This window comes from Ursus arctos, unplaced genomic scaffold, assembly GCF_023065955.2.
Source record: "Ursus arctos isolate Adak ecotype North America unplaced genomic scaffold, UrsArc2.0 scaffold_2, whole genome shotgun sequence".
NCBI lineage: Eukaryota > Metazoa > Chordata > Mammalia > Carnivora > Ursidae > Ursus > Ursus arctos.
The window spans coordinates 86,492,390-86,509,713 of record NW_026622874.1 but is presented as its reverse complement, the minus strand read 5'-3'; the positions used below and the strand labels follow the sequence as shown (position 1 = coordinate 86,509,713).

At 51.3% G+C, this 17,324-nt stretch overlaps 1 protein-coding gene across 3 annotated transcripts in view; it reads left to right on the top strand.

Moving 5' to 3' along the window:
- Positions 1 to 17,324, top strand: part of GTF3C1 (general transcription factor IIIC subunit 1) — a 72,149-nt gene that overhangs the window by 14,015 nt on the left and 40,810 nt on the right. For all 3 annotated transcript variants that reach the window (XM_026515658.4, XM_044390092.3, XM_044390093.3), the window contains 2 exons: positions 2,218 to 2,341; positions 16,407 to 16,574. In XM_026515658.4, coding sequence (XP_026371443.1) covers positions 2,218 to 2,341; positions 16,407 to 16,574 — 292 coding nt within the window. The remainder of the gene's footprint in view (positions 1 to 2,217; positions 2,342 to 16,406; positions 16,575 to 17,324) is intronic.

Below are 17,324 nucleotides of genomic sequence, written 5' to 3'. Positions count from 1 at the left end.
AAGTAGTGGCATTTCAGGCCCGGGAAAGCGGCTTGAGCAGATGGGTTGGAAGTGCAGTAACCCAGTCGCAGCGAGCTCAGGCGGGGGTCGCAGAGATGCGGCCAGGGAGGGAAGTTGGAGCCAGATAGGAGAGGTCTAGAGCACCAGGCTGAGGAGCTGGGTTGTGGCCTTCAGCCTCATAAACTGCTGGTGGCAGTTCGTAGATGGAGAAGTTGCAAGGAGAGAAGAATGTTGAGGAAACGAATGGTGGCAGGAAGAGATGGGAGGTGCAGGCAGGAGGTGGGTGCTGTTGCCTCGGGCCGGGCCCCGGGTGGGTGATTGCTAGTATCACTGGACATGTTTCAGTGTGGTGAGTGACTGAGGCCAGGAGGTGGAGGTGAATGAAAGAGTCTTGCTATCTGGCCTGAGTGATTGCACCTCACTGAAATGGACGGGGCCCGAGGGCAGGCCCAGGAGAGCAGGGGGCGGGCCTGTTTGTTTACTACTGAAGCCCCCCAGGCGGACGGCCAGGGCCTGGCCCATGGTAGGCGCTCAGTAACATGTGTGGCATGAATGCATGAATAAAGTAGGGAGTACAGAAGGAGGAACCCGTTTGCGAGGGCGAGCTGCATGACAAATTTGACTTTAGGATTTACTGAGTATGAAGATCTTCTGGGACTTTTCACTTGGCGATGTCTCATTGGCAGCTGGAAACAGGGTCAGAGAGAGCTGAGCAGGACTTAGTGAATAATTAGCCAATACATGAGGTTGATGCCATGAATATGGATGCTGTCTTTTTTGGGGAGTGGGGGAGGCTCGCACTGCTCCTTTCCCTTTTTTCTGGGCAGATTGTGTGAGTCCCTGCCGGCAGCCCCCCGGAAGGCGGGACGACATCATCCTCCCTCGCTTCGGCTGGTCCGGGACTTAGGACCATATGTTAGGGGCTGGGGTTTGATGGATGAACTTCCGTAGGGTCTTTGCATGATGCTGGAGGCCCAGCTAGATTAACAATAGATCCCATTTACAAGCCGGTGTGTGGATGGGCCATATGTGAGTCGTCTGTATTTTTTTGAGAGCCATATGTTCTCCTGCCCAAGGGCTGGAGCCCTGGCTAGTCTGACAGTTGATCACACGTACGTGGTGGCGGCGGCCCGCAGACATTTGCTCCCTCTCTCACCCCCGGAGGGTAAGAGGGTAAGAGGAAAGCCGTAAGACTCCACTGACAGCTCTTAGCGGTGAGTGCCTCCCGTGGTTCCGCCCACAGCTCACAGCACCCGGAACTGGCCTCACCACTCCAGGGCTCGCAAAGGCCAACGCTAGCAGCAGCCAGAATAGATATACGGACGAATGAAACAGGCCAATTATAAAAAACGGTTTGCTCTCAAGAAATATTTCATTGTCCTCTTGGCTGTTGTGAGAGAAGACGGCACCTAACTGATGACAGTTAGGAACTGACCTGCAGCCCCGACATGCAAGGGGCTGCCGGGGCCATTCTGCGAGAATGTGCCTGTCCTGGCTCTCATTGACGGCTGCTCTGACGATCCGCAGTCCCAGGATTTGTTGCCAGATTTCTTCCGAGTGAAGCCAGAACCTACTTTTTTTTTTAATGAAATCTCACTTTTCAACGTTGGCAAATAAATCACTTATTTTCACAAACGTGTAGATGGGAAAACATGGCCTATGCTGGAAGCAGCTCGCCGGTGGCCCCTGCAGTTAGGAGCACATGGGGTCATTTTGTGGAAGCTTCACTGATAAACGAAATTGCATTTTGTTTGCCGTACTTTTTTTTCCTTTTTTTTTTTTTTCTCTTTGTTCCATTGCCCAGGGAAGGTGTGTGCATGCTTTGTGTGTGTGTGTGTATGTGTGTGTCTGTTGCACACTTCCTTGTTAGAAAACCAAACACTGAAAAAGTATATAGTGAAAAGCCACCTTCTAGCTCTGCCCCCCGTCTGCCTGACTCCCACCCCTACATATCCTTCCAGGATCTTTGAGCAAATAAATCTCTTTCTCCCTCTTGTAATCAAAACCATTTTTAGAATTGTTTATTTAGTGCTCTGGACCTTGTTTTGTTCCCTTGACAGCATAGTTTGGAGTCTTTCCTCCTTAGCCCCTGCAGTGTTTCCTCGCTCAAGAGAGTCGGTTAACTCAGGTCCTGAACTTGGGTTCGCTGACATGACTTTAGCGGTTGCAGACGCCTCGCTCGCATCTGATAGCAGCTCTTACATTGTGTTTTGGCAGGGGCTGTGCGAAAGGACATTTAAGCGGCTGTACCAGTACATGCTGAACGCTGGCCTTGCGAAGGTGGTGTCTCTCCCCTTGCAAGAGATCCACCCTGAGTGTGGGCCTTGTAAGACAAAGAAAGGTAAAGGCAGTCTCAGCCTCTTTCCCCTTGGCTGTGCAGACGGCTTTCACTTCTCCCTTCCAAGTTCCGGCCTTTCTCTCTTCCCACGTTCAGCCTTGCAGTGGGTGATTGCACATGTGTTCAACTCGTTCATTCCTCAGTGTCTCACTTAGGATCTCCGATAGCAAAAGTGCTCGGGAAATGTTCACTGAATCAAAGTAATCCTAAGTGTCAGCATGCGTCTCTGTGTAGATGTCCCTCCAACCTCTCAGCTTCGTGGTGTCCAAAAGCAAGTTCATCTTTTCCTTCTTACACTAAACCACTGTTCTCTCCAGCATTTTGAGAGTACCGATGCTGTGTTGCATGATCTCAATATCCTGTAGCCCTTGCAAGGTAGGTGGTAGTATCACCTTTTGCATATAAGAACATTAAAGTTAAGAGATGCAAAGTCATTTACATAAGGTTGAGCAATCAGTAAGTGACAGATGTGGGATCTGAACCTTCCAGGAAAGTTAAACTAAGGACCATAGACTGTAAAACTTTAAAAACCTTCCTTAGTCCTTTATCTTTCTCTATTCTTGATTTTTTTTTTTTAATGCCACGCTGTTCATGACCAACCAAAGTCATTTAAAAAGCTGAGGGTCAGAGCTTTCAGTAGAAGATGATAGATGGGATATATGCGTTTATCTGCACTCTTCCCAAACTCTTGCCTAGTGATGACAAGGGATATAAAAGGAATCAACCTGCAGGTACAAAGAGACCAGGACAGGAATGACAGCAGAGAGTCGTCAACAGTATTCTGGTGCTCAACGCAGATGGACAGATAGTAACGGACTGAGCAGCCTGGGGAAGCTCAAGGCCAGTGAAGGGCAATAGCCAAGAGTCGATGCCTCAAAACCTGAAATAAACTAAGAATGTGGAGATCCCAGGTACCTTTGAGCACAAGTTTGGACGGCGCCAGAGACAAGAGGGTTGGCTGGCAGTGTGGGTGAGCAGCTGCTGCTTCCCCAGGTCCTCTCCCCCTCTTTGCATTGCCACTTTCCCTAAGATGCATTGGAAGGTTTCTGGAGTCACAGACCCAGTGGGGACAGGGCGACGTGCTGAATATGGGACACTAAAAGAGGAGGGTCCTCTCACTATTGTTCCAAACTTGGCTTCTGCACATTGGCTGTCAGACTAACCGTCCCCTAGGCCAGAGGCTGGAGGCTGCTTTTCTGCAGAAACTGACTGGCCCAAGAGAAGAGTCTTCTAGATACTGAAATTTAGGGGTATCCCAACAAAACAGCTGACCCCTGCATGCTCTCCCTACACAGAAGCCCACACGATGGCTCCCTCCTCCTGCCCCTGAACAACACCCGAAACACAGTCTTCCAGCAGCAATTTAATGCTTCAACAAACATTTGAGAACTCTAACAGAAACAAACAAACATAGGAAATAGAAAGTGAGGCACAGAGGAAAACGTGAAAGAACTGGCAGAGAGAAGGCATTGCATCCATGAAAACACAGAGAGAAGCTCTCAAGGAGGGATGTGCAAAAAAGAAAAAGGGGCGCCTGGGTAGCGCAGTCATTAAGCGTCTGCCTTCGGCTCAGGGCGTGATCCCGGCGTTCCGGGATCGAGTCCCACATCAGGCTCCTCTGCTGGGAGCCTGCTTCTTCCTCTCCCACTCCCCCTACTGTGTTCCCTCTCTCGCTGGCTGTCTCTCTGTCAAATAAATAAAATCTTTAAAAAAAAAAAAAGAAAGAAAAAAGAGCCCTTGGAAATAGAAGAAATGTGACTGTTGCAATAAAAGATTAAGCAGAAGAAGGTAGTGAGATAAAGTTGAGCTAAGTTGAAAATAAGACGTTAAGCCTAGAAGGTCCAACATCCGCACAAGGGGCTCAGGGGGAGAGACAGAATGTGTGCAGAGTAAGAGAGGAGACACTGAGGAATGACACAAGCGATTCTCCCAGATCTGCAGGACATAAGTTCTAGAGCAAAAGACCCATCAGGTGCCTACAGGAAGAACACACAGAACCCCACACCAAAACTCAACATCCCAGGACTCGGGACACCTGGAGCGAAGGAGCCTCCAGAGAGGAGACGGCGGACTTCCCAGTAGTAATTGAAGCCAGGTGGCCTTGAAGCAGCGCTTTCATTCTAAAGGGAGTGGATTTTCCATCTGGAGCTCTCTGTTCAGTTTTCATGTCAATCCACTGTGAAAATATGGAGATTTTCATACATGCAGATCTGAAACAATTCATCTCCCATCTCCCATGGTCCCTTTCAGGAAGTTGCAGTCAAATGGCAGACTGAAACAAGATGTGGGAAAAGTGGGGTCCGGGTCGTTGGGAGACCAGGAAAAACACGAGAAGCTGGTAAAGGGAAATCACCGTGACAGGCGCCATGGCAACCCGTCCACATGGGAGCCAGGCAGGAGGGCTCTGGAGGGACGGAAGTCCGCGCGAAGGATCAGCTGCCTAGTGAGTGTGACTGTGTTTAGAGAAGGTTGTATGTCAGCTGAGTGTGTGTGTGAGAAGTAGTGACGGGTACACACAAAACCAAGCCAATGGGAAAGAAATGAAGTTATTAACGCCAAGGGAAACCAAAAGGTGTATCAGAAAAAAAGGTCAGGGCCTACGGAGGCTGGCTTCGTTACCACAGCTCAGAAGAGTGTGCTGATGTGGACAGACCACGGCCTACCCAACGAGTGGCTTGGTGTGTACAGGAGGTCGGCAGTCGTGTTTGCCAAGTGAGAGTGAACTGCCCATCTGAGGGGCTCTGTCTCTTCCTTTACCTCCTCGCTAAGCTGATCAGTCACTGCCCACGCTGTCTGGCTTTCGTGTCTGAACAAAGTTTTTGGAGGAGGTGGTAACACACCAGTATTACCATACAACAGGTGAATAAACCAAGGAAGGAGTCCCTGGGGGTAGGGAAAGTCCCTAGAGGGGACCTCACCTTTGAGTCCCTTCAGTGCCAAGGGCACATGTGACTGGTCGAATGCCTGGAGTCCCTCCAGAAAGGTGGCATCAATCTTGTCAGTAGAGAGAAAGCCAGGAAGTATCGCCAGGTCGTGTGGCCGGGAGAAAAGTTCAGAGGTGTCCTGGGGACTTCTCTGAATGCTTAATACTGTAATGACCTGTGGGTCTGTTAATCATTTTTATTTCCTGATTTATTGGAAGGGAGACATTAAAAATAAACAGATGGAATGATTATATTTTTAAAGTAAAGAGAAACTATGAAGGAGATGCCGTTAAAGGAGACATTAAAAATAAACAGATGGAATGGTTATATTTTTAAAGTAGAGAGAAACTATGAAGGAGACGCTGTTAAAGAACCTTCCTCACTGCCAGGCAGCCACAGAGCAAAGCTTCTCCCAGGCTTGAGGTCCCTGGAAATGTAAGGCAGCCCTTGCAACGAAGACACCAACCACAGTGAACTTTAATGTAAGACAGCTCTGGGTCAAAATGCTCGTTCTGTCACTTCCTGTTGGGTGACCTTCCCCAAGTTTGGCCTCTCCGCCGCAGCAGGATTATCTGGGGATAATAATGCAACTTTCCCGAGCGTCATGGGGCTTACAGAAGACAGCATACACAGAGCAGGAGCCACAGACTGGGAACGGCCACACGTTGCAGTGTATTTTGCTTGGCTCACAGTGTTTGTTTTCATCGAATTCATTGCTGGGCATTTAAAAGTCAGAAATCATACCAAAAAAGTCAGCCTTTCAACTTCCCTGTAAAAAATGAAATGAGGCAACATTAAATTTCATTTCTTTAATAGCCATCGGCCAGGCGGAGAAATGCTGCCACCTTTCCACAGGGCCCCTCTTCCCCATCCCCCAAGGATGCCCTGCCTCCTGCTGTGTAGCCCCATAGGCAGCTTTACTCTGGTGTGTCCGTGTCACATGGTGAGTGGTCCCCATTTTCTTGAGGCCTAGTGCTGGGAAGAAAAGCCCCCCCGAGACTCGCTACTGATGGTCATGATGGCTTTAACTCCTTACATGGGGTTAAGTGGGCAGACCCCTAAGACAGTGACCATCAGAAACTTGAGGCTGTCACACACTGACACGGTGAACCCGTTCTGACTGTTCAGGAGGCTCATGTCATTCCGCGATGTTTTTTTTTTTGTTGTTGTTGTTTTAAGATTTTTGTTTACTGATTTGACAGAGAGAGAAAGCTAGCGAGAGAGGGAACACAGGCAGGGGGAGTGGGAGAGGAAGAAGCAGGCTCCCAGTGGAAAAGCCTGATGTGGGGCTTGATCTGAGGACACTGGGATCACACCCTGAGCCAAAGGCAGACGCTTAACGACTGCGCCACCCAGGCGCCCCCCGCGATGGTCTTGTTACCCACCTCCTGCTGCTCAGGTCATCGGCTGGGTCCTGTGGCGCACTGTGCCTCAGGTATTTATCTGTGTGACTTGTTTCCAGCTGGGTCGGGAGCTCCTTGAGAGCGGTGGCCTCGCCCCTCACGTACTTTTATCCTTGAGGCCTTTGCAGTATCTGCTGGCAACAGAGTAGATGCTAAGCAAATGCTTAGCAAATTTAATTTAATTAGGCACCACTTCAGTTCCTCTCCTTGTGCAGGAGACAGGGGATGAAGGCACAGTTTTAGTCTTTTTTTGCCTGTGCTTTATCATCCCAGTTTACAGAATTAGCATAAACCTTCCCTCTAAGGCATTATAGAGCAGACAAGACTTAAATAATAAATAAAGATGATGGATTACTTCATGTAAATTTACAGGTGTGCCTGGATATATGCGAGTTGTTTCTAAAAGCTGTAAATAAAGAGTTTGGATTTAGGCATATTTCAAGTTCATTACAGGAAGCCACAGTGATCTGCTTTGCAAAAAGAAAGAAAAAAAAAAGCCTTGGTAATGAAACAGTCACCCTGAACTGATCTGTTTTTGCAAAATTTGGATTATATTCTTCAAGTGTTTACTAGTCATACTGTTTTATTCATTTGGGCTGCGAACAGAAGGGAAGAGAAATAGAAGTTAAAACTTTGTGATTCTTCTGAAAATGAGGGCCAGCTGGAAGCACGTGACAGAAGTTGTGTGCCCTGAGGCCGAGGATGGATGTGGTCAGTCAGGTTGTCCAGGGTCAGGCCAGTGCGTCCGCACGGAAAGGGATGGGGAAGCGGTCCGAGCACCTGTATTCCTCTCTTTATGATGTAGACTCCTCCTATAGCCATTAACTCATGACCCTTAGAAAGAAAGAAAAACTCAACAAGATTACAGGACACACGGTCAATATACAAAAATCAGTTGTGTTAACGATCTCAAAAAACAAAATTAAGAAAACAATTCTGTTAGCATCAAAAAGAATAAAATACTTAGGAATAATATATTCAGGCAAAACAAGTATAAAACGTATAATCTGAGAACTACAGAACATCATTGACAGAAACTTAAGATCTAAGCAAATGGGAACATCCCTTGTTTATGGAGCTGGAGATTTATTTATTTTTTATGATTTTATGTGAGAGAGCGAGAGCATGAGCGGGAGAAGGAGCAGAGGGAGAAGCAGACTCCCCGCTGATCAGGGAGCCCGACGTGGGGCTCGATCCTGGGATCCTGAGACCATGACCTGAGCTGAAGGCAGACGCTTCACCGACTGAGCCACCCAGAGACCCTGGATCTGGAGATTTCATGTAGTTAGGATGGCCGCACTTCCGAAACTGGGGAGGATCCCAGCTGACTTGTGTGTAGACATTGACAAGCTAATTCTAAAGTTCGTATGGAATTGCAGGGTACCCAGAAAGTTAAAACAATCCTAAGAAACAAGAATCAAGTATTGTAGGAAGACTTAAACTTCCCAGTTTTGGAACTACTGCAAAGCAACAAGAATCAAGCCAGTATGGTACCGGCACAAGGATAGACAGATCAAGGAGTAGAATTGATAATACGCTGGTGGTCAGCTGATTGTCAGCAAGGGTGCCAAGACCAACGGAGAAAGAAGCCAGTCACAGAAGGCCATTGCTGTACGATTCCATTTAGAGGGAAGTCCAGAGTGGGGAATCTGGAAGTAGATGAGTGAGTGCTTGGGGCTGCGGTGGGGGCACCCAGGGTGCCAGCTGCAAGGTCTGAGGTGGGGAAGGTGTTCAAATTGGACTGGGGACAGACGCACGAACCTGGGAATACACTGAACCACCACTGACACGTGTACATTGCACAAGGTGAGTGGTGTGGAATGGGAATCATAACTCAGTAAAGTTGTTAAAAACGAACACCAAGAAACACTTGTAACAGGGTACAGCAAACTAAATTAAGAGCATAAAAATGGCAAAAAGCGACATTTGAAAAGTTATAATAGGATTAAAGTATACAAGCTAAGGAAAAAGAGAAATGAGCCATATCGAGAAGGATTAAAACGCAATAAAATAAAGGTAAAGGTTTAAAAGAGCTTTGAAACCAGGAGAGTAGAATTAAAAAGAATGAAGATCAGAAACACAAAAAGGATAAAGGGTGAACATAAACATGAAAAGAATAGAAAAAGATCATCAGAGCTGAGTTTAAAGCCTTGAAAATTAGTGGCGCGGGGTTGGGGGGTGGCTGGAACCAGTAAAATCAGTTAAAAATAGCAAGATCTCTTTCAGTTAAAAGTGGTAGAGTTGATTAAAGGATGCCAGCTCAAAAAATGAAGGGTAATTACTCTCAATATTTGAGATAAATAAAAGAAACAGACATTTTAGTATGGCAAAAAATGATTTGAGGCAAGCACCTAAAAGGTAGAGTAAGATCCTCCGTGGCATTAATTCCAGACCTTGAGTCATGTCAAGCTGGGCCCCAGGCAGCCCTCCTGCTCCCGAGGGAGCTCAGCACCTGGGGACAGTGTCCTTGTTGGGAAATAGTGCTTTCCTTGTGGCTCCTCTGCGGCTCTCCCCGGGAAGGAACCGGTCCTTAAGCCTGCTGACCGTGAGGGAATGTCCATCGGCCTCGTTGAGCAAGAGAACATGCCCGTCTCGGCTGTGCTGTGGGAGGGGGCGGGGGGGGTATTCTGCAGAGTCAGACGGGGGCAGGTGGCAGTAGGTATGCCACACACAGAGAACTGATGTGGGGAGGGGCTGGCGAGGTTGGCCTCGGGGCTTGGAAGAGGCCAGTGCAGGGATGTGTGAGCACGTGCCTGGCCGCACGGGTGACCAGCTAGCCACAGGTTGGCAGGGGGCCAGTAGAGTGACAGGTGTGTCCGTGCTGGGCGCCGCTCCATTCTTAACCAGTGCCTGGCTCAGAGCCTTCAAGAAAGGTTCACTGTTGTCATGCTCCACACAGCAGTTTCCACCAGCCCTTTCCTTCTGTGGGTCTCTAAGAACCTCCGGCTACCTAAACGAGTCAGTCCCTGACTCAGCCCGAGGGTTTGGGAGGTGGTTCTTGCACTGGGCATTCAATGGGGGCCCTGGAACTCTCGGCGGACTGAGAGTATTTCTCCAGTGACCTAAAGCTTGTGAGCCGTCTTGTATTTATGTGATTTGTAAGCACCCTTGTTACCTTGTACAGTTAGCAAGGGGAACATAGGCTCGGTGGGCTTATCTGAGGCCATGAGAAAGAGGAAGGCACCGGGGGAGATTCTGCCATTTTGTTATCCCATTTTGTGGACAGTCCGAGGTGGAAAAGCCATCCAGATAATATGCCAGGCTCTGTGCCAAGTGTTAGTGCTTAATTCTGGTCCTTTTGGCCACCCCATCATGTGGACGCTCTTTTCCTCCCCTCCACTGATAAGAAAACCAAAGCACAGATCCCTTGCCTCAGGTCATAGAGCGAGGAAGGGCCAGCCTGGAGCTTTGAACACAGAAGGTGTGAGTCTCTAACCAGGGCCCTGGGCTACCTCCCTGAGAGAGGGAAGGGGCTGAACCGATGGGCCCTCGGAGCTGGTGGGTGAGTGCCTGGGGCCTGAGCAGGGGCAGGGGCTGACGGTGGGGCTGGCCTAGGACAACCGTCCCAGGGCCAGGGGAGTTGGAAGTTGTGGGCTCCCCCCTGCTGGCCTTCTCCCCAGTCCATCTTCCATGTCCATCACAGAAATAACTCCAAATCATGCCTACAGAGTAAAGGCAAACCAAGCTACAGATTAAAAAATACGAGCTCCATTGCTTGGCCTCAATACCTTCTGTAGTCGGCCTTCCCCTTCATCCCCACCCTCCCACCACCCTTCGCCCTCCTCTGCCTTTGCCCTTGCCCTTCTGCCTAGACAATTCCCGTGTGCCCTCCAGGGTTCCCCCTCTCGACCTTCCCCTGCCTAGCCCCACGTGCTGCCTCATTTCCCAGCACTGCACATGCTGGCGGTAGGGCCCTGAGCCTCCCGGCTCCTTTCTCTGTAACCCCGGCGCAGGTAGCGTGCTTGCTTTGTGAGGCTGAGCACCTTCCTGCATTCACTGTGCTGGTCCTTCGCAGCAGGTGAGTCCAGCCATGCTGTGAGGACTGTGCCCATTTTACAGACGAGGAGCCCGAGGCTCAGAATGGTTAGCAGATTGCCCACGGTAGAGCCAGAGCTCAAACCCTGGCTTGTGCGAAACCCAAGCCGACCACTCCCCCCGCCAGACACTGCCCTTTGCAGGGCAGGAACCCCGTCTTCATCTTGATATGTTCGGGGCCCAACACAGAAGAAATGCTTGAAATTGAAGGAAAGGCCCCGAGCACTCAGATTTTCAGCCCAGGTGATGAGGTAAGATCCTTGATCCTCAAAGCTGAGTTCTTCCAGGGTTGCAGTATGATCACTGTGATAAGAGCAGGAGCGAGTGCTACCTATTGACATGCTTGCTCGCCAGGCACCGTCCCGCGGACGCTGAGGAAGATGCTGGTCCTGTCCCCATTTTACAGCTGAACAGCCTGAGGCGCAGGGCGGTCCTCTCACGAAGCCATGGTATCCAGCTGGTAGGTGGCAGAGGCAGGTCCTCACCAGAGACGCTCCAGAGCCCATATTTCTTTTTTTTTTTTTCCTAAGATTTATTTTAGAGAGAGAGAGCAGGGAGGGGCTAAGGGAGAGGGAGAAAGAAACCTTAGCAGACTCCATGCTGAACGCAGAGCCCGATGCGGGGCCCCATCTCTTAGCCCTGAGATCATGACCTGAGCAAACCGACTGTGCCGGCCAGGGGTCCCCAGAGCCCAGATTTCTGACCGGTTCTATCACCCTGGGGTGTGGGCTACAGCACCCTCCCTCGTTCGGAGTACAACCCTGAAGTCTGTGTGTCTAGCAGTTACCCGAGGCAGTTACCTCCTTAGAATGTCCAATGGGCTGCTTTCCCATTACAATTTCCAGACTACCTGCCTGACACCTTAACACTGACCATCCTAGGCCCGTCCAGGTGTGTGGGTGTGGGTGTGGCAGGACGGGAGTAAAACACTGAATATACCTAACCTCTCCCTGGCTTACCAGTAGGACTGTCCCTTCGTTGATGACTTCAAGAGTGAGTCTGTTGTGGTGCGCATTCATTCCCGTCTTGGTTTTGTTCTCTCCTGGGTTCATCACATTGAGAGCACCGCTCTGCTGGGTGGCCAGGTGAGGTCGTGGTTGGGAATGTGAGAAACACAGGCTGTCGGTCCCCCTTCACCGCAGCTCAGGATTTCCCTTCATGGGGAACGGTGTTTTCCGATAGAAATTGGAAGTTCCAGCCCCGCCAGTTTACCCAGTGTGGGAGAAAGGCCCCTTTCTAGGTCCAAGACATCAGTTAGGTCACTTGACCCCTCTGAGCCTGTTTTCCTTTCTCGTAAGATGGCAGGAGTCATGTGCAGAATCCACACGGTGATTAAAATAGCTTCTGAAATGTCTAACCCAGTGTCAGGTGCATCCTAGGTGCTCAGGAAGGATTCAGTCCTTACTTTCTTCTTTCTAGGTCTTCAGAATGTCAAAATGAAGCCATTCTTCCTTCATGCCAGGGCGAGCCCATTCTGGATTTTCGGCACAAAAGAACTGCGTGCTTGGTTTGCGTGAAACTGTAGACATTAGTGCACACTGTATCTTTAAAATGCCTGAGAATGTGTGCAGCGATCTCTTGCCTTTCGTTCCTGGAAAGTAAGCCCTGTGCCCAGGCATCCGTGGTTGCTGATAATAGGCCGTGATTCCTCAGATGAGGGTTGCTGGTCACTGAGGGGGCAGCTCAGATGAGCTGATTGGCTCTGTTGGCCCTGCGTGCGTGTGCTGACCGAGGTCTCGCTCTGGCGCCTTCTGCTTTGGCTTTTGCCGACTTGTGGTCTGGAACAGGCTCCTTAAAATTGCCTTAAAAGTAGCCAAACATGAACCAAAGGGATTTCAAGAAAAAAAATTGGAATTCTGAGGCTGGTAAAACTCCAGAGCTATTGGAAAGGCATAGAAGGCTGGCAAAACGAATTCCAAGTGGCTCTTTGGAGCCATGAGCCACAGACGAGGCGGTGTTGGCCTCCTTCACTGGCCTCATCAGTTCTCCCTGCAACCCCATAAGGCTAGACATTCTCCTTAGCCCTCATTTCCAGGCAAGCCGGTCAAGGCTGAGGGAGGTCAACCAGCTCGTTTCGGTTTGCACACCAGCTCTGGCAGAAGAGTCCAGGTTCTTAACCGCTTCCTCTCTAACACAAGGGTTTTCAAAGTAAAGGTGCATTTGACACGGGTTTCCAAAGTAAAGGTGCATTTGACACGGCATGGCGAAAAGGACACATTAAGTGATCGGTGTTTTGAGAAAGACCAGAGAGACACAGTTTGGATAAATGATTGGGGTTTCCTTGTCTGATGGATCCAGAAGGAAGTCTGCTGTTGGGATTCGTGGCAGAGAAATCAGCGGTGCTGTGTGGGATGGGCCGAGCAGCAGACCCCATGGCCCAGACCTCACCAGCAGCCACCTGGATGTGTCATGCCTGGCCTTCTAGAGGCATAGCCGCCTCGCGCTGAGCCCTGTCTGAGCTGCTTGAGCCGAACCCTCCACTGAAAGTCTGCTGGAGACTCACCTGTGTCGTGGGGCTTATGGGGGCCCCCAGCCTCGGACTGTGAGATCTGAGGGGTCAGTTCATGCAAGGCCCATGACACAGGAAGTGCTGGCTGATAGGGTCGACTGACTGCTGTGTCCCAGCCTCTGCACGGACATCCTCTCCGGGCATCTGCCCGCTAACGCGTGAGGTAGAGAACATCGGCCTCTCGTTTTGCTGAGCTGAACACAAAGAGCGCTGCTCAGTCACTTCCCTGGGGTCTCAGGAAAGGGAGGTTGTAGAGCTGAGATGACCCATGTCTGCCTGACCCTGGAGCCCAGGTTTGTCCCCATGCTCCTCTGAAGGTCCGGCCGTCCTGGCTGGCAGCAGAGGCGGCCCTGGGGCCGTTTGGACAAGGCGGTGACGGGGGACAGGCATAACATGCTGTCAAAGCGGGTGGGGCTCAGGTGCCGAGTTGAGCTGTGAGGAGCAGAAGCTGGGAAGGCCGAGAGGGGTTTCCTTCCTCGCCCGTTGGATCCACAAGTGTATAGTAGCCTTTCTTCTCCCCCTGTGCTGATGCTGAGCGCCGCTCTGTGTATCTTTTCTTGTCCAGTTACCCTCTTAAGGAAATTAAAACGGGGTGGAAGACATAACGCCGGGCTGTTGCCGAGGCATGCTGGTCTGCCTCCCCTTAGTGCTGCATTGGGCCACCGCTCACGCAGAAGCCGGAGTCCCCGGCCCCAGATCACCCGCTGTGCTCGGTCACACAGATGCCTTTGAATTAGGGGCCATAGGTTGTCCGAGGTTTGGGACCTGGGCTCGAAAGCCAGACTGGTAAATCCCAGCTCCTCCCTTGCTAAGCAGCGGGAGTTTGGGCACATGCCTTGGCTCCCGGTGTCCTCAAGTGTGAAACGGGATGGTAGCCACAGTGAGGACCAGCTTATATAACACACAGAGAGCTTTGATCGGTGTTCGGCACACTGCATGCGTCGAGCAATGGTAATAGTTTTAATATTAGGAGCAGGTGGTCGCTCTGTGGGCACTGTCTGAGAAGCCTGGGAGGGGCTTGGGTAGAGAACGGGGGGGAAGATCATGTGGGGAGTGACTCGGTGGTTGGTGTTCTGCCTGTGTGCTGGGTGTGCTGGCTACTAGGAGGAAACCCCAGTGAAACATCCAGTTCTGGTCACTTGAGTCTTGAAATAATTTTCACCCATACAGATGGGCCCAAGGGTCCCCCCTTATCGCCATGCCTCCCCTCCTGGTTGCTTTAGGCTCCCATCTGGGGAGGGAGAAATGAAGGGAGGGGGCGGGGCAGGCGCCCGAGCAAAGGGCAGAGCAGGAGAACCTGAGAGGGCCTGGCAGCCATGGACGGAGCCAAGGCTTGAGGAAGCCAGTGCTGTGACATCATGTTTCTTCTGTTGAAAAATCATGAACGGTGGGGGGGCATTTTCAGTCACCATGAGGCGTGCAGGCAAATCAGCACCAGACTGGTACCTGGGGCTTCCCACACTCTGCGACCATTTGCCCCAGGCCTGCCCTCCAGGAGGGTTCTGGTAGACTGGCCTTGGCCAGTCCCTGCTCCGAGGGTAAGTCTGATGAGTTCGGGGCCCTGAGATGCACTGATGTTTGTGAATTTCACCTGCAAGCCTCATACTCTGCCCCCCATGAGACTCCCCTGCCCCAGTTGGGGTGTCGTACCTGACCTTGCTCAGAGGTCAGTCTGCCGTGCTCGCCGTGAGCATTTCCCACCCCACGGGAAGGCCCTCAGTGGCCACAGCTCCTGCACAAGAGGCGCTGGGTGGTGGCAGAGTCCAGCTTTCTTGTGGCCCCCCCTGCACTGGCACCTCGGTGTGCAGGTGCAGAAACCATCTACGACACTGCTTTCTTGTTTCTCAGTTCCGGAAGCCCGAGATGGGTGTCCTAGGGCTAAACTCAACAATGGTGGCAGGGCTTTGCTCCTTCGGCAGATTCTAGGAGAGAATCCGTTTCCTGGCCATTCCAGTTTCTACAGGCCCCGTGCATTCCTTGGCTCCCGCTTGCTCCCTCTGTCTTCAAAGCCAGCCACGTGGCATCTTCCAGTCTTTCCCTCTGATCCTCCTGCCTCCCTCTCGAAGGCCTCTGACATTCTCCAGGCTAAGACCACCCCCACAGCAAAAAGCCTTAACTCGTGCCTGCCCATGAGTCCCTCTTGCCACAGAGGGTAATGTATTTGCAGGTTCCAGGTAGCAGGGCGTGGCTGTCCTTGCGGGGCCCTTATTCTGCCATCACACTCCTCTGTCCTAGGACCTCTTAGTGCGGGATCATTTCTTCTGCAGTGGAAACCTGTGACCCCACCCAAGTACCTTTGCCCCTTTGTCACTTAGGAGCTCCAGAGAGCTTGGGCAAGTCATGTCATCCTCTGTACCTCAGTTTCCCCGTCTGTAAAATGCCCCCTGGGATTGTCAGGATCACACGAGTGAGTTTGCACTAGTAAAGCGTTGACATGTTTTTGCTCTCCCTTGCAGCTTTTCTCTTGGTACAGCCATGGCCCAAGCTTGTTACTCTTCTCACAAGGTGCTTGCATGGGTTGGGTGTGGGCACAGTCGTGTCTGAAGGGTCACGCTAGCCCACAGATCAATGGCTTGTCCGTGCCCCACCGCTCAGTCCCTCATTGTTTGTGTGGTTCCGGAAAGCTAGCGCAGAGTGCTGTGTGGACCTCTTCAGGCTGGCAGCTTTTGCCTCCTTGTGGAGTTTTCTTGGAATAAATTCCCACTCTTGGCATCATTGGTGAAAGCCTTCCAGCAATGCCCTCAGAAGGTTCTAGAACCATTTATGCTGCCACCGCAACTTACTGGCAGTGGGTTTCCCCTTAAAAGGGGAGCAATGGCTTTCACCCTTTTGGCAATACTGCTCGTGTGCGGGGCACCGTGCTGGGTGCTGGGGAGCCGGTGTGGACAGATAGGCCCACTTCCTCCTGCCGCAGAGCTTGTCTCGAGCAGGAGAAGGCTGCTGTTTGTTTAGTAGGACTGACACAGCGCCTCATTATTCCTCTCATTTGCATTTCCTTGTTTACTAATTATACGGAACACAAAACGGTTCTATGGAGGACACGTTCAGGTCTCGTGCCCCAGGACATGCCGTTTTCAGTATTCTGAACTCGATCCTTTCCCTGGGTCTCTGTCTCAGCTGTGCCCCCTACCCCCTGCCCCCCACCCCCCAGCAGTGCTCTGTTCATTGCTGGAAAACATGCCACGTTGCGATCCTAGGGACGGACGTCATGGTGCGCTGCCTCAGGCTGCTGAAGGAATTTAAACGGAAGGTCGAGGACGACCATGACCAGGACGACGACGACGACGAGGAGGTTATCTCCAAGGCCGTACCCCCGGTGGACATCGTGTACGAGCGGGACATGCTCACGCAGACCTACGAACTCAGTAGGTCTCGTGCGCGCGCCTGCTGGCATGTGTCTCCTGTGCGCTGCAGGTCCAGAGATGCGTTTCCCCCGTGGCAAAGGAGAGGGCTGTGTGGTGGAGAGTGGGAGGCAGCAGGGAGCCCCGTGGTTCCCTGGAAGGCTCAGGCTTTGGGTCGGATCTGAGTGTGAATAGTGGCTCTGTAGGACGGTAGCAAGATCCCTGAGCCTCCGTTCCCACATCTGTACACTGGGGGTGATACGCACCCCAGCGCGTAAGGGGGACTGAGTGAGGAGCAGAGTCAGAACATCGATGCAGGGCCTTCTCTGTGGGAGAAGCTCAAAAACTGAGCTATGAATACGACAATGCAAAAGATTCGAGAGCCACCTCCCATCTTCTGAAATCAGTCTCGACTTACTATAGGCCCGGAGTCTAGTGCTGAGGGGAGGAAATCATCTCTCCCCACTCCTTGCCCTTTCCCTAAAGCCCCTAGAATTCACGTAAGACAGCGGTGACTCAGAGCCGTCAATGGGGTGGCCGCGGGTCCCCGTGGGGAGGACAGAAGATGAGGTGTGGTGACCACAGGACGCGAGTCAGCAGCTGGTATGAAGCCACACCAGTAAATCAACCCAGCTTTTTTTGAGGGTCTTTTTGGCATTTCTTATCAACTCTTAATATCATTCCAAATGCATTCCTCAGGACACAGTTTGGGAAAAGCTGCCCTTAACCCTCTCATGCCTACTTTGAGCATGTTGTTAGTTCAGTATGGTGACA